Raw genomic sequence first — 24,429 nt, 5'->3', positions numbered from 1 at the left:
GAAAACTTTGAATCAATTTGACTGTATGATCTGATTGAACTGTAAAGTGCCTTGAGATGACATGTGTTGGGAATTGGCTCTATATAAATAAACTGAATTGAATCATTGGGGAAAAAAGTTTTTTTTTTTTTATAAGACCACCCACTTGCAGAACCCCTCTTTTGAAACCACTCTTTTGGATGCTGGCCCATTATGGGATATAATGCATGATAACAAAGCTGATGGGTTTTAAAAACTGTCTGACTTGTTTTGTTTGGATTTTTATCTTGTGTTTCAAGATTGCTTAATCTTGGTCTGGTAGTGCTTGTTTAATTGGCTAAATAGAGTTAATAGTGTTATTCCACATAACTTAAAAGTTTGTTACTTGACTATAAAGGGTTGACTAAAAAGATTGACTAAAACGATTGACTAAAAAGTACTGCAAATGCTTGAGGCACATGTTTCATAATAACATCCCCATTCATACATAATGTCTACCTCAATGTCAGGTTTAATAAAATGCTGTCAAAATAAGTATTTATTATTGATTACCATTTAGTAGAAAGCTTATATGTCAACACAGCTCTTTGCATTTGTCATTGACTCTGTATCCTCAACAAGCATGATGCCACATTGGAGAGGAAGAGGAGCAGTAGGTGGGAATATCCCAGAAAGAGACAGGAACATTGAGCTAGATGGTCCTCTGTCGTAGTTATTTGTAACAAGGTTTTCTGATTAAGAAAAATACCCTAATCTTACTGTTTTCAGCAACCATAATGTGGTTTGTATTTAAAACAGGGACTTCAGGATCTGACGAAGCAGCAGCTGTAAATGGGAAAGGTGAGCATGTCGACATATTACATCCATTAAAGTGGCTTCCTTTCTGCACTTTGTTTATGGTTGTTCTTCTTCACAGACGAATGGCTGATTTTCTGCTGTGAAAAATGCAAAGCTGTCCGTCAGGTGAGCTCAGTAACCAGATGTGTTCCACTGATATTGTTTGGTTTTGATGTTGCAGCGCTGTGAAACAGTATTGCATTTCTTAGGCCTCACAGATTACCTCAGTTTCTGTGTTTAACATGACCTAACAAATGATTATTGGAGTAATAATGAAATGAAGTTTTAAAATTCAGATTTTATGTATAGAAAAAATAAAAAAACAACAAGCTCATCTCATGTAAAAAAAACCCATAAAAGTTATGATGACCAAAGTGTTTTTAACCTCTCTTTGAATTCTAGCCCACACTTGTTGCATACAGCTGCGACAAATTGTCCGATATTTTCCTTCCAGATTTTTTTTTTTTTTAGTAGAGAGCAAGATTTCCACTCTGAAAGAGATCACTATAACAGGATGTAACAAGACTCCCTCCTGTCATAAAGCTCCACTTTTGTCTGGGAATAGATGTCCCAGAACTAGATGAGAGCCCAACAGCTTTGCTTTCGCAAGCAGACCATTCTGCTTGGTACATGTATGTGAAACTTTATTGAAAATTATTTGTGGAATAAAATCGTATGCAGCAGACATGGAGACAGAGACAGAAAGCTGAGAAAATGAAACTAAACAGCAAAAATAGACAATAAAGAGGGTATACAGTAACTCCTAGACTGCTTCCACACCTGCATGAAACGAGAAGGAAAGAAAACAGAGAACCTAAAAACAGCAAAAACAACAGAAACCCAAAGTAAACATGAAAAAAGAGCAGCAGGTATCACTTAGATATCCCTGTGTGTGGAAAGCAAAATCTTCAGGGTGGTTTATACAGTATCTGTATCTGCAGCTTAGTATTTAGTGTGTAACCATTAATACTTGGAACCAAACTCCTGTGGTAGGTATGCATGGGCATGCTCGTGTATAAAGGATTTACAAAGCTTCTGCAGAAGGAAAATATGTTTAATAGCAGGTCCATCAATGCCTATTTTAAGTGGTTTAGGTTGTTTATCCAATCTTAGGAAGCTTCAAGGTTCTGCTTTTTATTTATTTATTTATGTCTCTCAGTGGTATTCACTTGGATTCACTGTGGAAACCTCATGACTGTTTCCAGGCTTATTGATTTACTGACTGTTTCATATCTGTTTTTGGACTTCTTGACTTTTTGAGATCTTTATTCTTCTTTAAGGTTACCAATAAGATTCTATTCAAGTTATTTCCTGATTTTCAGGTTTTACCAGTTGTTAATTCAAGTTAATTTATGACTTAATAAGAGGGGAGTTACCGTATATAGTTTTTACAGATGGTCTAACCACTTTTGTAATTGCTCAGGTTTTTAAGCTTTATTTTTTGTTTGATATTAAAGTTTATTATTATCAGCAAGATCAACAAAGGAGCTACTGAAGAAATATGTAAGAGCCAAATACTTTTAATCAGAATTGCAATTTAGAGATAGATAGAATTTTATTTCCTCTTTGTGGTACTGCTTTTTACTCTGTGATGATTATGCAACAAAGTAGGTTTTGTGTGTTCTTTACAGACCCATGGGACAGAGCTGGTTTCTCCTCAGAGGATGTCAAAGGGACGTTTCCAGTGAGTAAAACAGTGAGACAGTGTTTCTGCTGCAGATTTCTACTCCTCGCTAAATGCTTCTCGTTCTGTGTTCTTTAGGTTGCAGCTTGAAGGCGAAGGCACATATGAGTGCTCAGTTACTGGTCTGGTTTTTGAAGCGAGCGAGCAGGTTCTGGTGCGGTACTCCATCCTATCTTGGTCCAAATTTGACTCTTTATTGCCGAACTCCTGGAAATTCGCTGGACCAATCTTCAACGTGGACACGGTCAACAAGGACGCGTCCGTCCTTACGTCTATCCAGTTCCCCCACTCCATCTGCTTAGCCCGTAAGACCATCCATGCACTCTCTCAGTCTGTGATTGATATGCTTAAAAATGAGCACAGTTTAAAATAAAATTGATCTGTTCTGAAAGATCCAGAGGAAGACTTGAAATTCAGCGTCCTACACATTAAGCACGACCGTCCGCTCATCGAGCCGACCGCAGACCACTCAGGAAGCCACGTGAAGTGGAAAGTGACCTCCCTGTCGCCGGTTGGCCCCATCATTCAGAAGACGGGATCTGTAGAGCACCACGGGGTGGTTCTGGTCTACAAGCAGCTTAGTGACACCGACAACTACAGCTTCCATGTCTACATGGCAACAAATAGTGCATCTGACATTAAAGTAAGCACTATGCACCTCAATATCAGTCATCTGTGGTATGGAAAGTAAGGTATTTTGTGGGAGTTTTTCCAGGCAGCAGAGTTTGTGTTCCAGTGAGAGATCTATATATTCTTACCATTGGAATAAATGTCTCATCGGTTCTGGTATTTCTATGTTAAATTTAACTAATCTTTTCTTCCCTGTGATACGGTAATGCAACAAAAGACTGTGTTGGTGTAGCACAGACCCAGATTTAGGTAATCAGTTTTCAGTTGAGGTCAAGGCTTTTAAAAAAAGCTCTGATTCAACCCTTTAATGTATGATTACATAATCACTAATATTTTCCACAGGCTTTTGTCTGTTCCTAGGCTGAAAAGCAGAAATGCAGAGAGATAAGTGGTGCACCTGATATACCACTTAATCATGTTTATGATTTGTTTGCTGTGGCTTTCATGATGGTGTCCAGATCTATCACTGCTAGTTTCAGGTGAAATTTAAGATTTTGTTGGTAGTTCTGCTTCTTATTTACTCCATTGACCCTAGCACTGCCATGTTCTTACATTGGTATAGGATTTGAAGCTTTGAAAGTTTAAACTGAAGTAGTTGTTTTTATAATTGTGACCAAAGTGCCCAGTCTTTGTCAACAGTAAACTGTTTTTTAGAAGATATTTATCACATATCAATCAAGATAGAAAGTTTCTATTTGGGCCAGAGGCCTCTCTTGGCTGCCATCCTCTCAGTCTATAGGGATTTCTAGTACCGGTACATAAATTTTTATTCTTTTAATTAATTTTGTTTATTCTAAGGTGAGCAGTTTGGGCCATTTGGAGAGAAATACTTGCTTTAACAAAACAATGATCCCAAACATATATTTAATCTATTAAATTAACAAAAAACTAAAAAAAAAAAAAAGCATACCCAAATTCAATTGGATGCAATTCTTGATCCGTTTTAAGTATTTGCAAAAGCTTGGTGTTTGTTTTATTGAGAATCGTTTTTTAGATATTTAGCATAAAAAAGCCCTGCTTAAAAGTCACAGATTCATTCAGTGAGGACATCCTTGTCACCATGGCAGTTCAGGGGTTAAAATCAACTCAGTGAAGTTGTTTTGTGGCACTAATTTTATTATAAGTTCACCTGGGGAATAAACTCAGTTCAAGTAAATCTCAGTGACTGAAATTCCTACCCATGAAGAGAGTTTGTAAATGTGTCATTGAAACTGTAGCTGTTCTGTTTTTAGCTGTAGCTTGTGGCTGTAAAACAAAACTGGTTTGGAGATTAGATCAGGTGTTTTAATCATTGTGTAGTTTCAGGTTCCTGTTTTATTCATATTTCAGTACCTGATGAGTGGGCTCTGTTAACAAACAGCCCCCCCAATATATATTTAAATGATTCATAACAGGAATACAAAAACCAACCAACAAACATTCAGTTATGATAGCTAAAAAAGTATTATAATAATATAAAACTATAGTATAATATAATACAATACAATATAATATGATATATAATATTTTAATAAATGTTTCTTTGACAGGTGCAAACACTGTTAGAATTATGCTCAAAAAGCATTGCCGGCCCTTAAAATTCCATGCAACCCTTAAAAAGTCACCCAAATTAGTAAATGAGTCCACCTGTCTGTGATTTTATTTCAGTAAATACAGCTCTTCAGTTTGCTATGGAAGATTCTCCAATGCTATCTATAAGAGAAAAACAAATGGGATGGACATTTCTGTAAATTTTAAGTATCAAGTAAAACAGACAGATTATTTCTGTTTTTCTTTTTTAATTTACCTCCATTCATCACATCAATATGATCAGCTTCCACACACCATAATACTGCTACCACCATGTTTCACTGTGGGGATGGTAGATTCAGAGTGATGTGTGCTGTAAGTGTTTTGCCACACAAGGCGTCATTAACTGTTCAGTAACTTTAAATATCAGTAGTTCTTTTACTGAGACTCAATTACAGGTTGTTATTGATGGTCCTACTTCCATTTATAATGATTAGAAAGGTCTTTAATTTCAATCATAGGTACATTTTTACTATGAAAGACAAAATGTGAAGAAAAATCAAGGATATGCTATTGTGGGATTTTAAAGAATTTATTTTAAAATTGTGGTGGAAATGAGAATTTGGTCATCTACAAAGATTTCGTTCCCCTCGCAGACCTGTAGCTTCTTCCTCTGTCCTTGCCCTGTTTCCCGTATTAATGGAACTTGTTTGAATTTGTGATCTCCATGAAAGAAACCTGCCCACAGCCTCAAACATTCAGACTTCAAACTCAAACATGACCAAGACCAAAGAGCAGATGTGAATACACTTTGGTAACAATTGGAGTAAATAGAAGACACACAAGATATCATCCCGTGGAGTCAACATAAACATGAGAACAGTGAGTAAACATCCTAAAACTACACTGAGGGACCCAATGAACGACCTGCAGAGAACTTGGACCGAAGCAGCAAAGGCTGCCATCAGTAACATGGTATGCCAAAGTGGACTCCAATCCTGTAATACCAGGCGCTCCCCCGTCTCTATCAAACACAGGTCCATCTGTTTACCCAGAGACAATATGGATGATCCAGGATGAAACCATCTGACCACATGATGCCTATTGGGAAGCACGGTGATGGAAACATCATGCTGTGGGGCTGTTTATCTGCAGAGCGGATATGAAAGCTAATCCATGTTGAGGAAAACATGAAAAGAGCAAAGTATGGATTGATTTTAGGCCAAAATGTCCAAGCATTGAAAATAGGACTTGGTTGGTTCCTCCAGCGTGGCAATGGTCCCAAACATCATTTACATTTTAAAGTCCCGAAGTGCCCTAACCAGTCTCCAGAACTCAACCGCAAAGAAAATCTTTAGAAGGAGCTGAAAGTCTGTGTTGCCCACCAATAGCAGCAAAATGTTACTGCTCTAGAGGAGATTAGCATGGAGGAATGGGCCAAAATACCAGCTACAGAGTGAGCAAAACTTACAGGAAGCATTTGACCTCTGTCAACACCAAAAAGGTTGTGCTACAAAGTATTGAGTTGAACTTTAGTTATGAATCACTTATTTCTCACCATAACTTACAAATAAATTCTTTATGATTTCCTATTTTTTTTTATTTTTCCTCGAAGTGAACCTATGATGAAAACTACTGACTTCTGTCATCTTTCAAAGGAGAACTTGACCAATTAGTGGCCGACTAAAGACTCTAATTACTGTATTTTTAAGAAGATGCATCACTTTCCTCCCACTTTACAGTTGTGAGCCATTTATTCCAGGTTTATCACATACTGACACAATAAACATAGTTTGTTGTTTTAATAGGACTAAATGAGTAAAGGCTTAATCAGTATAAATCTCTTTGTAAAGAAGGTATATATTCACTTTTAGACATTTATTTAGAGTTAAAATCATTTGCAGTTTTTGTACATTTTCTTAAGGTTCATGTTAGAGTTCGGGTAGAGAATTCTTTTAAATGTTTGTGAAAGCGGAAACAAAATGGGAGTAGAAAAAAAAACACCTTTACAGCGAGAAAAGTCAACTCTTAACTTTTTTGATCAACTCATGGATAAAACTACAGCAAAATGCCGCACCTTTGAAAATGTGCCTGGAAACCAAAAGAACAGACTCTGAGCTGAAGGCAACTCTCACTTTTGTTCTTCTCTGTGGCCACTGTGGCTTTGTTCTAGTCATGCACTCCATCCCCAGCCTTGTGTAAAACAGTCACCTGTGCTTTTGTTTGCTTCAAATAACATCCTGTTTGACAGTAAAGTTGAGCAGGAGGTTAGGACTAGTTAAGTCAATCTATATTTATAACAAAAAACTTTGAAGTACACCACACACCTCTGACTGCTGTATGACGATAAACAGTCATTTGGGAAGTGTGAATGTGGTTGCGTGACATGTGGGTCTGGGAGGATCCAGCTGGTGAATAATCACACTACATGAAAAATGCCAGTTCTTTAAATCTATGTTAAGTTTTTCTGTGGTTTCTCATCTCTCATGATGTGTTTGTGCACTGGACTTGAACTTTTCCATGCATTTAACCTTCTTTGTGGTCATTTTTATCTTGCCTATTGCTGCTAAAAAGCCCTTTATCTGCTTTCTGCTGCTGTCATGCAGGATGTAGCCAAACAACTCCGGGGTTACAAGAATCGATACATCAAGATTGATAAGCCTCCCACGTGTAAATTGGAAGAGGGGACGTATCGCCTCGTGAGCGAGCCGGAGGGGGAGATCAAACCTGAGGTGTGTCTCCCTGCTTACGGATGTCGGGCTTCATTTTGATTAAATCACACTGTATATAGTAAAAATACATTTCTTACAAACTAAAGTTTTACAAACTCTTATTATTTGACCTCCAATGAGTCTGAATATTTCTTGTGATGAATCATTATTGACACTTTAGTTTTTTATTATCAAGTTTTTATCAGGTTTTCCCAACCAAAAATATCTAGTCTGTAGGCCTTTTTTAAATAATAAATCCTTTTACCATGGTGAATTCTATAGTATTTGAGGAAAGTACCAACTTTTTCAGTCACGTAGTTTAGTAAAAATGTTCCAGATATTACAAATGAACCTTCAAGTTTGCTCTTCTCATAAAGCCTTTGAAGAAATGTTTAACAAAAACTGTAGACTAAGCTAAAGTTTGCTTTTATCCAGTCAATACATGCAATGTTTGTGTCACTATGCGGCTACCATAGAAAACCCCCCCAAAAAACCTGAATTTCATCAAGCTAAACCTGCTGATGGCCTGTGGTTTGTTGCAAGCTGGAGAGCAGCTGAGTTATCTGTAGAACCTCTGATTGACCCTCTATTCTGTGTGTTCTTTTAATGTTGTTATGAACTGTTGGATCCAGGCACTGAATGTAGGACCAATGTACCAACTTTAACTAATGGATTAGATTGTGTAACAAGTGTGATGCAGTGTGCACACAGCAGATGCACTGCATGGTCTCTCAGAATAAAACTAACTTTATTGTATTTAAAGCACTGAATACAAAAGAGAAGCATAGATTAGGATTGTGATATTGACCCATTTCCCCATAACCTCTTGAAAAGATTTTTTCTTTCTGTGTTTCTAATTTTTCTTTTAATTGATCTGATATTTCTTTGAATATGGGCTTGATAAGACAGCTCCCTTTCAAAGCATCATGTTCAGGCGATTTTTGAAGAAATGTCCTTATCAGTGAGGAACTGAAACAAAGAGTGGATGAACGGCCTGTGCAGACACCTAGTTCGGTTTGTTGTGAGATGACTGCAGACCCAGGCCAAAGTAAAATATTTAGCTTTTACAGTAAGGCATCTCATGAGACTTCAAAAAACTAAGATCTTCTTCTTTTGAACCCAAATTTTCCTTTCTGAAGAGATTTAAATCAGGTGAAATATATTAAAATTATGCACACACAAAAAAAAATCTAAATCTGAAACATCAATAGTGTTTTGGTACATATTAGTCTTAAATCAGATTAAAAGCTTAAATTTGCTCTAATATGTTTTCTATGCACATTTAGTGTTGGATCCCTGTTTTCCAGATTTTTCTTTCTTTTTTTTTTTTGAGATTGATAAATAATGCGCAAATATGATCTGATTTGATTTTTTTATTCTTTTTGATGAACATTTCTGCAGACTTTATGAAGGTCTCTCTGTTTATTATCTGGAGCATCTTGATTGCAAAGCAGAAAATAATCATTACTTTATTAACCTGAAAAAAACCTTTATGCTTTAGGGACTCGCAGAACTTAAAACATGTTTCTATGTCCTTCCAGGTGCTGAAGTTCACACTCGCTGTCACCAAGATGAAAGGCTACTTTGAAGCCTTCTTTGAGGAGAGGCCTCCTTTTAAATTATCTCTAATAGAGATTAACACGGATGAAACTGTCTGGTCTGCCACCATCAGAGAAGGTACCAGTGCGTTTAGTGCCCCATTATGATGAAGATTAGTTAAAATATCTATTTAATTATGTGAATAGTGGTTTAAAGTGTTGTATTAATAATCTAAGTACAGGTGCTGGTCATAAAATTAGAATATCATGAAAAAGTAGATTGATTTCAGTAATTCCATTTAAAAAGTGAAACTTGTATATTATATTCATACATTTCATACAAACTCATATATTTCAGATGTTTATTTTGTTTAATTTTGATGATTACAAATGACAACAAATGAAAATCTCAAATTCATCATATCAGAAAATTAGAATATTACTGAAGACCAATAAAAACAAAGGATTTATAGAAATGTTGGCCAACTGAAAAGTATGAACATGAAAAGTATGAGCATGTACAGCACTCAGTATTTAGTTGGGCCTCCTTTGGCCTGTATTACTGCAGCAATGCGGCGTGGCATGGAGTCGATCAGTCTGTGGCACTGCTCAGGTGTTATGATAGCCCAGGTTGCTCTAATAGTGGCTTTTAGCTCTTCTGAATTGTTGGGTCTGGTGTATTGCATCTTCTTCTTCACAATACCCCATAGATTTTCTATGGGGTTAAGGTCAGGAGAGTTTGCTGGCCAATTAAGAACAGGGATACCATGGTCCTTCAACCAGGTACTGGTAGCTTTGGCACTGTGTGCAGGTGCCAAGTCCTGTTGGAAAATGAAATCTGCATCTCCAAAAAGTTGGTCAGCTGCAGGAAGCATGAAGTGCTCTAAAACTTCCTGGTATGTGGCTGCGTTGACCCTGGACCTCAGAAAACACAATGGACCAACACCAGCAGATGACATGGCACCCCAAACCATCACTGACTGTGGAAACTTTACACTGGACTTCAAGCAACGTGGATGAAGTGCCTCTCTTCTTTTCCTCCAGACTCTGGGACCTTGATTTCCAAAGGAAATGCATTATTTACTTTCATCAGAGAACATGACTTTGGACCACTCACCAGCAGTCCAGTCCTGTTTCTCTTTAGCCCAGGCAAGACGCTTCTGACGCTGTCTGTGGTTCAAGAGTGGCTTGACACAAGGAATGCGACAGCAGAAACCCATGTCTTTCATACGTCTGTGTGTGGTGGTTCTTGAAGCACTCACTCCAGCTGCAGTCCACTCTTTGTGAATCTCCCCCACATTTTTGAATGGGTTTTGTTTCACAATCCTCTCCAGGGTGCGGTTATCTCTCTTGCTTGTACACTTTTTTCGACCACATCTTTTCCTTCCCTTCGCCTCTCTATTAATGTGCTTGGACACTGAGCTCTGTGAACAGCCAGCCTCTTTAGCGATGACCTTTTGTGTCTTGCCCTCCTTGTGCAAGGTGTCGATGGTCGTCTTTTGGACAACTGTCAAGTCAGCAGTCTTCCCCATGATTGTGTAGCCTATAGAACTAGACTGAAAGACCATTTAAAGGCTTTTGCAGGTGGTTTGAGTTAATTAGCTGATTAGAGTGTGGCACCAGGGGCCATCAATTTTGAACCTTTTCACAATATTCTAATTTTCTGATATGATGAATTTGAGATTTTCATTTGTTGTCATTTGTAATCATCAAAATTAAACAAAATAAACATCTGAAATATATGAGTTTGTATGTAATGTATGAATATAATATACAAGTTTCACTTTTTAAATGGAATTACTGAAATCAATCTACTTTTTCATGATATTCTAATTTTATGACCAGCACCTATAATATTCAATTTCCATATTTTTTCAAATTTTTTAAGGATATAAATCATATATAATCCATAGGAGGTTTTTCTGAAATTGAAAATGTTAGTTGCTAAATGGCAGAATAAAAGCTAAATTTACTTTTTCCATTTGGTATCTTAGCAGGTGGAGCACTAAGGGGTTTTTATTTTGACTGTGATAGCAATCCGTAATGGATTAGGTTAAACGCAGGTTATTCATGTTTAATCTATTGGCTGTTTCTGACCGCATTCAATATGTGAAATATTGGTTCCTGTGCTACTTTTTTGTGTCGGTCTCATCTGTCTGCTTTCTTGTTGTTTTTTGAATATTTTTCCTTATTACCTATTTTTTTTTTTTTTTTTTATCCTTTACTATTTCAGGCGACTGTGTCGACGACTCAGAAAAAAAGCCCAAGAAAAGGAAAAACTGTGAGCTTCTTTTTCAGTTTTCAGTGAGAAAAAAAAATTCCTTCATGTTTTTGGCCTCTGCAGTGTGACTCACATTATATCGATCTCTCTCTTCCAGCCGGCAGACAAAGAAGCAGCAGTGCCTCAGAGGAGGAAACCGGCTGTAAAAGACCTAGATGGCAGGATGAGTCAGGTCAATATGCTTATTTGTTCATCTCCAATAAATTAAATGAATTCCATTAAACGTAGTGCAACACACAACAGATGTCTCCTCAGATGTGACTTAGATACAGGAATAAATAATCACTCAAAGGGACTGAAGAGAATTTTCACAAATATTTTAAAAGACCTGCCCTTTCCACTTTAAAAAAAAAAGCACATGCACAACCCTGTACCCGCTCACGAGAGGGGAACGCCAATACAGGTGCGAGAGCGTGCACAAGCCCATTTCTCCTTTTGCACACTGTTTAAAAGTTGCTGTTCTCATTGCTCACACAAGCTTACTGTGTCCGAAACAAAGACAACGCCTGAAAGTGCACATGCGCAGGAAAAGATAGCTTAATGGGACAAGCACGTAGGACTGCCTTATGTAAACATATCACCAGAATGATTGACAATTAGGAGGACAACTTATTCAGATGATCCACCCGGAAATAAAACATTGTCCTCTATACCTTTAAGTCAAGATGATTATCAAAGTTTTGCGTAGAAGGAAGCAGCTCATTTTCTTGAGTGACCATGCAGTGATCTGTTTTTCTGAACAGACATGTAACACCGTAAGACAATTGATTGCAGCAAGGTTTTAACTTCGTAGTGAGATGCATGTAAAAAGGAGAACTCTTCTTTACCAGGAAGCAGAGCTCAGTGTGCCGCTCAAACCAGTTGTGGTTCTTAGAAGAAAAAGCAACCAGAAAAAAAAAAAAGAGTCATTTTTTTGCTAAAGAAAAATAGCTGGTAGTAGCAGTTACACCTTTTGGTGGTCAGTTGTTAAGACCTTATACTTTATCTAAAAAAATAAAGAGTTACATTCTACCTCTTATTACTCGAATGTAAGCACAACAATGTTATTAAAGATTCCAGAATCTTGTCCATATTTAAGGTTAAAATAAAGTGTATGTACCATTTTGTCTTTTGCTCCAGATGGATTAAAAACAGGGAAGACTCAGAGTGACTTGTCAGATAAGCAGCTGATGCAGGTCGCCCGTCAACTTGGTTCAGAATGGAAACAGGTGGCCATCTTTCTGGACTTGGAGTCCAAGGATCTGGACGACATCCAGGTAATAGAAAAGTGTGTTTACATACAGAAGCTGAAAATGCTGGTGGAGTGGAAGAAAAGGCATTCTGGAAAGGCAACTGCTTACCACCTTTGGGAGAGTTTAAAGGATTTGGACTTCTTGCCCAGCGAGGTTTGCCAACTGCTGAAAGGTATGATTGAAAAAAGTAACCCACGCCACTCTTATTTTTTTGTTGTTATACTATTTTCAAATTGCAAAGTGTTCCTAACCAATAGTTCTTTAAATCTCCTGAAGGTCTTTGAATTGTGATGCTTCTTCTCTCACTTTCTGTCCAGTCCAGTATCTGGCTATCATAGCACGTTATGCAGTATGTGCTGAAACTATTGAAGAAGAAATAGAAAAAAAAAATTAAGAAATTGTACAAAGAAATTGTAAAAAAGATGCTTTTTGTGACTTAGATAGCGAGAAAATCCATCCTTCCATCGATTTTCTACTACTTGACTAGTCCAGACGTTGGTCCGAACAAGTAACTATGAGTCCCCAAAATGTAGCATATTCTTGGGAAATTGTCCCCAGCAGGTAACAAAGACATGGCCACACATATTCACACCCACACATACCCACAAGTTTGTATTGAGGCTATACATTAAATTACATTCATTTTAGTCACTGCATTGAACCAGTTTTGCTGGTATGCTTCTGCAATGTCGGTCTGTAATTTCTAGGGACACACAGCAGTTTCCTGCCAAAGCGCTAGGGGGAGCCTATTCGAGAACTCGCGAGATCTTCAGCAGCGCCAGCAGGAGTGTTTATCTTCCAAAACAACAATGGCACGTCTGCAAGAAATCACAGTCATGTAGATGGATCTAGAATTGACATCAAAGAGGATATATTTATTTAGATCAGCAGTCCCCAACCTTTTATGCACCAGGGACGGGACCGTTTTTTACTTGATGGTATTTATTCAACCACCTCCCCCCCCGCGGGGGGGTAAATACGATAAAGTCAAATGATATGACTGGCATAAAATCAAATACAAACAACATAAAAATACAACAATAAGCCGGTCCTATCGTAATCGGAGACAATGACACACGAAGTGCGCTCCTGATGTCCAGTCTGCTCCGTAGCTTTGTTTTGGTCGCTGTAACTGCAGAAAATCCTGCTTCACAAAGATAGGACGTTATAGATAGGATGAGTCTTGAACTTAATTAACCTGTTTCAAGAGGCACAGATGCACCGACTGATGTAACTGAGAGAGAATACCGCAATTTATTATATTTTTCAAAATAAAAAATTTTATTTATTTTTTTTTTTTCTGTGCGGCCCGCTACCAAATGACCAACGGACCGGTACCGGTCCACGGCCCGGTGGTTGGGGACCGCTGATTTAGATGATTTATCTGACAAATCGTACAACTGGTTGTACTTCCGAACCTCCTCTATTAGCGTTTTGTCGTAGTTGTCCGTTGTTCCTCGGTTTTTAAAAATGGCGCGTCTCGGCATCAAATCGTCAGGGACGACCACACAGACAGCCGGAAAGGCATACCAAGGACCAATCACAGCTGCTTTTTGTCTGCACACCTCTGCTTGTCTGCGTGGGTTTGTGACCGTCTGACGCGTAGTCATGATTTTTGTGAGGTGCACGACAACGATTGCAGAACCTCTATGCGGGGGGGGGCGTGGTCACGCACAGAGACAGATTTGATGGTTTGCAGAGGCTTTGCGTCAGAAGCATAAATTGGCCTGACCCTAAAAAATGGGGCTCTGCCACATTAGGCCCAGCCTTTGGTCTCCATAAAGCCTGTTGGTCCTCAAAAGGTTCTCAAATATACCAAAAACAGTCCTATATAGGTAACATATACCTATTATACACACACTCACACACCTTAAAAATCTATTCAATTCAATAAAAAAAAAAATACAGTAGTAATTCCAAAAGGAAATGAAATGTTATAGTAATTCATAAACTTTTTTTTTTTTTATCCAACCACTGGTTGAAAGGATTGATAGCTTTAGGCAGGACTGATCTGTTGTATCAGTGCAGATGATCAATAAGGAGATCAGACACCAGATAATCCAGAGGTTAGAATCAGGAAGTTTTACATTGCAGGTTGTAGAAGGATTTGTGTATTAAAAAAATGAGTAAAAGAAAGCAAGGAGAACTATTAAAGAAAGGAAATTTAGAATATTTCAAGAGGCTTTTGAAGTTAAAAGATACAAAGAAATAAACCCAAACCATGTGCCACAAACTGCATTTAGGTTCGACTTGATCTAGACGGTTTAATCTGAACTGTTTCCCCAGAGCTTTGGTTGTAAGTTAAAACCTCTTCACTGCTTCCAGGAATCTCATTCAGTTTCATCCATTCTGCCCCTACATGGCTTATGGCAAAGAATAAACATGACTTTTGAAAAGTCTCCTTCCTGTTGTTCCTTCATAAAGGATTTGTTAATTGCATTATTTCAAAGAACATCTATATTTATACTTTGATAAAATTTCCCACACAAATATTTTTGGTGAGTTTTCAATGCAAGCAGCTGAGCTGGATTTTATTAAAGGATATCCAAGTAGACTGGACTAAAACTAATTTATGCTTTGGAATAAAAAAAAAAATATTAATCCCTTTTATTCCCCCAAAGAATATTTGCTATTTTGTGGAAAGGTTTAGTAGACGTGAAAACATTTGAAAGGCTATGTTGATATAAAAATAAAAACCCTATTATATAGCTTTACTAAATGATTACTCTGTTGTTCTCTGTTTTCAGGCATGATGGAGACCCAAGCTGCTAAATAAAGCAGACAAACTCAAACACTTGTTGCGCCATCAAATGGATGCACCAAGGTTCATGGATGTGCAGTGTTGACCTGTGGACCAAATTTTAGTTTTCCCCCATTTGTTTTCTAGACTTGAGTTTTTAAATCTGAATGTAAAACATTCAGATGAGGGACTTTGTTTTCTGTAAAGACTACAGACACATTAAGATGTCTTTATGTAAAGCTTTGAAAGCATCACTCAGAGGTCACATGTTCGGTAGCCAATAATGTAGCCAGTAATAAATAAACATGTTGGTGATGTAGTGCAGCAACTGCAAAAATCAGGAAAAAATTTAATGTTTCAGTAAAACTTTGTGAAATCAGGCATTAGAACGGATCTGTGTGTCTGTGTAAGATTTATTAAGCTTTTATACTCTTGTACATCTTTTCCTGTACATATGATTTTGTAATACTTTTTACAAATACCTTTTTGTAGAGTTGTGTTTTATTTTTCTACATCAGTTTTGACTGTATATCTGTTGGACTTATTTTGTTTTCTATGACCATCATGAAAAACATAATTTCAGAAAGCTTAAGTTTAAATGTAGTTCAGGACTATTCCTCTTGTCTTCATATTCTGTTTGTAAAGTTCAAAATAATCTGTTTTTTCCAGATGGGTTCTGTACATATCTTTCTATGTTAAGGCTGGGCTTTAGTTTTCTGGCTGTGTGGGCAGCTGAAACCTGTAAATATTTTTTTTCTAAATCCGCTTTTAGAAATTAGTTCCATAGATTTAAAACCACTATGACCAGAAAAAAAGACTTGACTGTAACGTTTCTTAGTTACATGACTTGAAATATTAATGTTCTTCACTTAAAGAGAACAGGTAAAGCAGCTGTATTTCTGATTTTCTTTTATTTTTTTTTGTTGTCTTCCATTTTGGAGATATTATGCATACATTCAGAGAGGCACCTTTAAAGAAGTTACAGCTGATGTTCTCATTTGTTCTCTTTTTTTTTTTTTTTAGGTCTGAATCCCTCCTAAGAATTTAGCAGTAATGTAAACTGTTAAAAGGAATAAAATGGATGAATAAAATGGAATTTTATTTACATTTATTCTGTTAGGTGTTTAATACGGATTCTGTTTCTTATAGAAAGTTTTAAATAATGTTCTAAATGAAAACTCAAAACGATTCCTGTTTAATTTGGAGTGTATAAATATAAAAACAAATGTTATTCTATGCTGCTGATACTTCCTTTCTGTTTGGAGCTCGAGCATATCCTATAGTATGATTTGTGTTTTAATTACTTGTCTTTTTTTTCTGTAAACCTAAATCTTTTCACAGATTGGCAGCTCTGAGTTAATGTGATCTGGCATCCTACTACACATGCATATCTTTTTGGCAAATTTTCTTCTTCAATAGAGCTTTCCTTAAAAAAAACAACAACAACAATAGAAACAAACAAAAGCAAATTCTACACTTAGGATTTAAATCTTAAAGATATAGTGGAGGATTTTCACTGATGTTTGAAAAGGCCCACCCTCTCCGCTTTAAAAAACCCAACATGCACAACCCTGTACCCACTCCCTAGAGGACACGGGTTGCTCCCCTTATGACATCATAAGGGGAACAATTTTCAAACACACCATTTTGAGCAAACATTAGCTAAGAGGTGGAGAAAAGAAATGATAGAGGTGAAAGGATTTTTTTCATATTTTATGAAGCTCACACACAGTCTGCAGGACACATATGACAGTTACAAAATTGAATTTTGTATTATACGGGACTTTAACATTACAGACATCTACTTAATTGTTCTATTTGCATAACATCTGATTCAGCCTGGAGAGTCTATACATTTTTGCCCCTGAAGCACTGAAAACAGACTCCACTTTGATTCTCTACCCATGCAGAGTGCACCAATGCTGGGAGTGGGCAGCGACAGACCAGGGTCTATGTTGGGGTAAGGGAGGATGATGAACAAGGACTAGGACTAAATTAACTACTTTTTTTTTTAAGATGTCTAAAATACAGCCAGTCACTGATTGGTTGCCCTGACGCCCTTTCATAGAAAAGTTCACATTTTTAAACGTCAGAGGTCACTGCTCCGCTCTATGTATAGCCGCTGTAAGACAAAACATCACTTCTATCTAGTAGCACAAGGTGAGCTCGGAGCAGTGAACAGTGTCACCTCATGGGATTCACCAGTGCTGTGCAGTTTGCATAAGGATACTCTGTAAGTCCACCCCCTAGCTGCGCACCATGCTCAGTCTGAATGCAGCTTTAGGGTGTGAATGGGTGGTGTTTTGACTGTGTTGGCCTGTTTTATTTTTTGTAATATAGAAAGTTTTTTAAGTTGTGCTCTAGTCAATTGCGACTATTACAAAGCCAGCTAAGCGGGGACTAAAGCTTACTCATCTATAGCTGTAGCCATGGAAATAATGTAATCTACTGCTCTAATATTGTACAAGATAATCACCATATATTGGAAATATCTGAGACTCATCTGGATTCCATTTGAAGACTCCTCATTATTTTACAGCACACATATTGGAGAGGCAGACATACAAGAGGTGGCAAGGTTGCTATCTAATTACAAGGGAAAATAACAGTAAAATTAATAATAGATATAATGTTTACTGATACGGCAGGCATATGGCTTCAGGTTCACATTCCACAAAAAGCTTTTTCTGATTTATTCTTATTCCGATCCAGCTTGTGCACATTTGCTTACCTAGATAATGCATGTCATATGATAGGCAGTGTATGTGAGAAAGAACTCTTTATTATGGGGGACCTGTGTAGACTGAAATACTGTATACTGCTCTGTGTTTTAAGGAATAAGCTTTACACCATACCTAAGCAAGAGGGCTTATGCAAGTTTTGACTAAACCAACTCAGATATGTTCTAGAGGTGATGGGCAGTCTGTACAAACTGTGACAGTCCGTACCAAAGCAATATTGATCCAAGTAGGCTGTAGTAATTATAACTTAAAAGCAATGGTGAAGAAAGCTGGAGTTGCCAATAGTGGACATAACAAAGATCACACATTTAATCAGGATGATTTTATTGAAGACAAACAAAGGTAGTTTGGGTAATGCATGAATGTAAACTAATCCAGATGATATAGTTGAAACTTTTAACAAGCTGTTTTAAAAATAAATGATAAACATGCTCCTCTTATGATGAGAACAATTGGTAAGAAGAGTTTGCTGGATTGCTACTGAAGTTAAAGACTGCAAAGTGATGATGCAAAGAAATAGTGATTATCTCTTATAAGTCAAATTGACAGATATACTGAAAATTGAGAAACTCTACAACCAGATTAAACAAAAAGAATAATATAATGGATTATAAAAATCTGATTATTAATGAGAGACACAAAGGCTATAATGGAAGGTCCCAATGAACAGTTTGGGGATATTTACGTATTTGTTCCTTATTTAGTCAGCAAGCGGTCAGGGTGCTGTTACACTTTTTCACCTGGGCCAGCTTGGTTTAAATGGCTCTAAAACCCTGTGAAAATAAACCACTATTTGAAAAATGGCAGCTTTTATTTTCTCAAGTTATCTTTGCTTGGAGTTAAAATTGTATCAATTGAGAAATTATAGGTTGATAGAAAAAGCAAAAAACTAACTAAACACAAAACATACAAAGAAAGCAAAGCAAAACAAAAATAAGTATTCATGTGGAAATATATATCTTTTTATAGTTCTGGGGACATTAGAATTGACAATAGAATCCACTAGGGCTGCCACGGTTATTTGGCAAATCGATTAATTTGTTAATTATGTTTTCGATTAATTGATTAATAATCAGATTGTCAAAGGTTCCTTAAGGCTGAAAGCATGTTTTACAGTCTGTATACGTAATTTGGCAATCGATTACTAAATTAGTTCACGATTATTTCAATAATCGATTAATCACGATTAATTCAGAAATCTTCAGCTTGAAGAAATATGCAAATAAACTTAAAGAAAATTAGCTTATTAGATATTTTATTTTTGTAGTTCAGGTGACATTTTATTACAACAACACTGTAACTTTTGTAACATTTGTAGAAACAAATAATTTACTGTAAATAAATAAAACACATTACATGTCATCAAACAATTCTTCAATAAATACATATTAAATAAATAAATAAATAAATATTGAAAATACTGAAACATATTCATAAAACTTACTGTCATAAGACTGACATGACCTTTACTAACCTTTTAAACAGATTGGTGGACCTAAGAATGGGGTCCATACAGCTAGCTTATGCCTGAGCAGCTTTGCTTGGAGGAAAACACCACACATTCAGTGTGATGGTAGTAAAATACAGCTTTGTTGTGGTAAATTTTATGGAGGGGGCGAGACTGTGATATTGTCAGAATTGATGGTGATGTTGTTGAATCTTCAGGTTTTTTTTGTTTTACTTCCTGTGCTCCCCAGAGGAGATGTAGCCCATGGCTCGATTGATAGTGATGGCACGAACATGGAAGCCTCTCATCATCTTACACATCTTCTGCCGGTTTACGTATGAGTCATTTTTCCATAAATTGGCTGCTTCCTTAAATATAGAACAGTCAGAGTGTGAATATAAAACAATGAAAATCCTTATAACAACAGAAATTCCCATAGAAATGATTCTAAAAAATCTTAATCCTTCTAAGGATCAGAGGAAAAAACCCCAACCAGAAACAGTGGCTAAAATAAGGAACAAATACTAAAGAAGGGCCAAAAAATACCTTAGAGGAGTCTTGTCCTTCTTCCACAATAGTAGAACAGTTCTGTGCAAACCGAAAAAATGTTTTGTCATGCAACTTCAAATTTCAAAATTTCCCACTTTTCTCTCACTATATTTTCAACTATTCTTACCTTTCTCAAGTTTTGAATGATGCTCAGAGTTGGGCTCAGGAGTGGAACCTCCTTCTCTGGCCTATATAGTGGGGACTCCAGGTAGGTCTCAATAGCAGCATCATAATAGGCCAAATCCTTCATGATGCTCATCAGACACTTACTCTGTCAGTGGGGGAAAGAACAAAGTAAGAAATCATACCTGATCTTTCATTTTACTGTGTCCAGAAACTAAATCCTGAAAGCAACTTGTAGAAAAACAACATACCTCATTGAAGGATGAATTTATCAGCATCACGCAACCAGAGTTCTGCAGTGTGGGGAAGTACAAGTTTTTTACATTAGGGTTTTGTTTTTGTGGTAAAGTCTGAATTTCTGGTCAAAACAAATACCCACAGTAGAAAATGATTCTGAAAGTAATTGGGTTTCTTTAATCTTTGCTGTTACTAAATTAATCTAAATAACAGGATTACTTTAATTGTTTATTTTTATCATTCTATTCTTTTATGTAACAAAGTCAGATTTTATGGATTTTTTAGGTAGTTCTCACACTGATCATCTAATATACATATATATATAAGTGTATATATATATATATATATATATATATATATATATATATATATATATATATATATATATATATATATATATATATATATATATCAGTGACGTGCGGTCAGGGGAGGCAGGTGAGGCAGTGCCTCACCAGCCATCATGGAAAGAAAGAAAATATATAATCATAAAGTAATTTAAATTGTTATATTCATCCGGTGGTTTGTACTAAAAAATATTCATTTTTCATGTAGCTTCACCAATTTCGATTTTTATTTGTTCAAAATCGCTGAATTTTCTTATTTTCCCATTCAAATGCTTGGAAGCGATGCTGGTGAGGCAGCAGCGAGCTCTGCCTCACCTTGGATTGCGCAACCCCTGGCTCTGCGCTGGCTGCAAAGCGGAGAGAGCATGTTGCTGTACGGCGTCAATAAAATGGTTTAAACAAATGTAATATGTGAACTTATTTCTAATAATTTGGCTTATGTATATAATGTACAGAGCTTTTTGTCACCAACTGTGTTTGTGTAACGTGTTTCGTGTAATGAGCGATTATAAACGGCAGAGAACAAGTTCGAGGTGAGGCAGGCAGTTCTCTTGCCTCATGGCAGGGGGTGCTCAAGAGACTGAAAACATAAGGCAGGAACAGGACGGATCAAGGAAGGCTTTCTTCCCTGGCAGTGATCTCCATTGAGACAGAGAGACTTTTAAAACTGAAGGAAGATAAGGAGGACTTCTATTCATTTATAAGTAAAGGTAAGACAGTAATAACATTTATTTTGTTTTGTTTTTTAAGGAAATGTGTGTTTTGTGAGCTACAGTTTGTATGTGTAAGGATGCAGAAGTGAAACATAACCTGTAAACTGCTGTCAATCTATGCATCTATTTGCAAATCTGATTCTGATGACGTCAGTGCCTCACCAGCTATGAACCTCACCGCACGTCACTGATATATATATATATATATATATATATATATATATATATATATATATATATATATATATATATATACACTATTTAATAAATTAAAGTAGTTAATAACTTAAGATTTCTCTTTACCTGAGCGTCAGAAGGTACACAGGCCTGCACCGTTTCAGCGCTCCTCAGTGTCACTTCAGTGGATTTCATCAGGCCATAGCACAAATCTTCCTTCAATACAAAATGAAAAAAAAAAATTATTAGTCATTTGTATTATTTTTTTAATAGAAGTTAAAGCTGGTTATTATTACATAGACTATTGTTTACTCACGCTTTTGAGAAGCTCTGTGACATTCAGAAGGAGGCTCTTGAAGAGTTGCGCGCATTGTGCGTTTTTTTCTTTGCCCAGCTGCAGCGGCAGCGGCAGCGCAGTAGAAGAGCCGCAGTTGAAGGCGAGCAGCTGCAGACGCAGCAGCAGCAGCGGCGCACAGCTGGTTAAACCTGCAAGAGAATCAAAATAAAAAAAAATAAACACACGGGTTCTTCTGTCTGGGCATAAAACATCCAACACCTTATTTTAAATAAAAATATAAACGCTTATTTTATCACTTGCTTCTAAATGACTTACAGAGATGAACGTATTTCATTTTTCTGAAAAGAAAAGGTCTTTGTAGGTACTTGGTAAAAATCAACTATTCGCTTCTGCCTCCATCTCAGGGTTTTTATTTAAACGGAGGGGTGGGGAATCCCTGCCACGTAAGAAATTGTAATTTCCTTGGCCGTTCCCATCGCAGATATCTATACCTGGTGTGATTTATTAAATTTATGATGGCTTTGATGAAGCTGTCCTGATTTGCATGTGAGGGGTGAACGAACGAGTAAATAAATGATAAGGAAACGGCAACATGAGGGAAGGACTCAATTAGTCACTAAAACGGCGAACAGCTCTAATTGTGACGCCATGTCTTCTGCAGCGTACAGGTGCTGGTCATAAAATTAGAATATCATGAAAAAGTAGATTGATTTCAGAAATTCCATTTAAAAAGTGAAACTTGTATATTATATTCATACATTACATACAAACTCATATATTTCAGATGTTTATTTTGTTTAATTTTGATGATTACAAATGACAACAAATGAAAATCTCAAATTCATCATATCAGAAAATTAGAATATTACTGAAGACCAATAAAAACAAAGGATTTATAGAAATGTTGGCCAACTGAAAAGTATGAACATGAAAAGTATGAGCATGTACAGCACTCAGTATTTAGTTGGGCCTCCTTTGGCCTGTATTACTGCAGCAATGCGGCGTGGCATGGAGTCGATCAGTCTGTGGCACTGCTCAGGTGTTATGATAGCCCAGGTTGCTCTAATAGTGGCTTTTAGCTCTTCTGAATTGTTGGGTCTGGTGTATTGCATCTTCTTCTTCACAATACCCCATAGATTTTCTATGGGGTTAAGGTCAGGAGAGTTTGCTGGCCAATTAAGAACAGGGATACCATGGTCCTTCAACCAGGTACTGGTAGCTTTGGCACTGTGTGCAGGTGCCAAGTCCTGTTGGAAAATGAAATCTGCATCTCCAAAAAGTTGGTCAGCTGCAGGAAGCATGAAGTGCTCTAAAACTTCCTGGTATGTGGCTGCGTTGACCCTGGACCTCAGAAAACACAATGGACCAACACCAGCAGATGACATGGCACCCCAAACCATCACTGACTGTGGAAACTTTACACTGGACTTCAAGCAACGTGGATGAAGTGCCTCTCTTCTTTTCCTCCAGACTCTGGGACCTTGATTTCCAAAGGAAATGCAAAATTTACTTTCATCAGAGAACATGACTTTGGACCACTCACCAGCAGTCCAGTCCTGTTTCTCTTTAGCCCAGGCAAGACGCTTCTGACGCTGTCTGTGGTTCAAGAGTGGCTTGACACAAGGAATGCGACAGCAGAAACCCATGTCTTTCATACGTCTGTGTGTGGTGGTTCTTGAAGCACTCACTCCAGCTGCAGTCCACTCTTTGTGAATCTCCCCCACATTTTTGAATGGGTTTTGTTTCACAATCCTCTCCAGGGTGCGGTTATCTCTCTTGCTTGTACACTTTTTTCGACCACATCTTTTCCTTCCCTTCGCCTCTCTATTAATGTGCTTGGACACTGAGCTCTGTGAACAGCCAGCCTCTTTAGCGATGACCTTTTGTGTCTTGCCCTCCTTGTGCAAGGTGTCGATGGTCGTCTTTTGGACAACTGTCAAGTCAGCAGTCTTCCCCATGATTGTGTAGCCTATAGAACTAGACTGAAAGACCATTTAAAGGCTTTTGCAGGTGGTTTGAGTTAATTAGCTGATTAGAGTGTGGCACCAGGGGCCATCAATTTTGAACCTTTTCACAATATTCTAATTTTCTGATATGATGAATTTGAGATTTTCATTTGTTGTCATTTGTAATCATCAAAATTAAACAAAATAAACATCTGAAATATATGAGTTTGTATGTAATGTATGAATATAATATACAAGTTTCACTTTTTAAATGGAATTACTGAAATCAATCTACTTTTTCATGATATTCTAATTTTATGACCAGCACCTGTAGGCTGCTAATTGGAAATTCATCAGCTCTATTCCTGATGCAAGGTTGGAGAACGTTGATGCCAAAGTGAATCACACTAATATTGATTATCACGAGTCACTGAACGTCTGCGCGCAAACAAACGAGCGACTATTTTTAGGAGGCGGTGACAGTATTTTCTTCACATAAAGATGCCAAAATTGGGAATTGGGGATATTAATGAGAAAATAAATGGTTCACATAGAGACCATTCATGTCCTTTTTTAGGTATTCAGCGCGGATCTCATCATATCCACACCATGAAAGTCGTCAGTCCACTTTTAACAGTAGGATAAAACAAATGCCTTATTTTTACAGGATTTATTTGATCGACAGGATTAAATCTTTCAGAGACTGCCGG

General features: G+C 37.1%; 2 protein-coding genes across 2 annotated transcripts in view; one reads left to right on the top strand and one right to left on the bottom strand.

Annotated features, from left to right (window-relative positions):
• si:dkeyp-97b10.3 overlaps positions 1-16,252 on the top strand; it is a 34,169-nt gene extending 17,917 nt beyond the window's left edge. Inside the window, exons 7-17 of the mRNA XM_038306386.1 lie at positions 778-819; positions 896-942; positions 2,448-2,500; positions 2,579-2,805; positions 2,893-3,143; positions 7,246-7,371; positions 8,892-9,027; positions 11,122-11,169; positions 11,267-11,341; positions 12,289-12,573; positions 15,149-16,252. Coding sequence (XP_038162314.1) covers positions 778-819; positions 896-942; positions 2,448-2,500; positions 2,579-2,805; positions 2,893-3,143; positions 7,246-7,371; positions 8,892-9,027; positions 11,122-11,169; positions 11,267-11,341; positions 12,289-12,573; positions 15,149-15,177 — 1,319 coding nt within the window. The 3' untranslated portion in view covers positions 15,178-16,252. The remainder of the gene's footprint in view (positions 1-777; positions 820-895; positions 943-2,447; positions 2,501-2,578; positions 2,806-2,892; positions 3,144-7,245; positions 7,372-8,891; positions 9,028-11,121; positions 11,170-11,266; positions 11,342-12,288; positions 12,574-15,148) is intronic.
• A 2,884-nt stretch (positions 16,253-19,136) lies between these two features.
• il12a (interleukin 12a) lies at positions 19,137-22,418 on the bottom strand. Its single transcript, XM_038306317.1, has 7 exons — positions 22,089-22,418; positions 21,792-21,961; positions 21,602-21,691; positions 20,253-20,294; positions 20,006-20,149; positions 19,876-19,917; positions 19,137-19,697 (listed from the first exon to the last, which is right to left on the bottom strand). The coding sequence occupies exons 1-7, from the start codon at positions 22,105-22,107 to the stop codon at positions 19,560-19,562; spliced, it is 645 nt and encodes a 214-aa protein (XP_038162245.1). The 5' UTR covers positions 22,108-22,418; the 3' UTR covers positions 19,137-19,559.
• Positions 22,419-24,429: the final 2,011 nt, after the last annotated feature.

This window comes from Cyprinodon tularosa, unplaced genomic scaffold (genome assembly GCF_016077235.1).
Source record: "Cyprinodon tularosa strain WSP-4 unplaced genomic scaffold, ASM1607723v1 ctg58, whole genome shotgun sequence".
Classification (NCBI taxonomy): Eukaryota; Metazoa; Chordata; class Actinopteri; order Cyprinodontiformes; family Cyprinodontidae; genus Cyprinodon; species Cyprinodon tularosa.
Note: the sequence above shows the minus strand (reverse complement) of the source record. Positions and strands in the feature narration are given on the sequence as shown.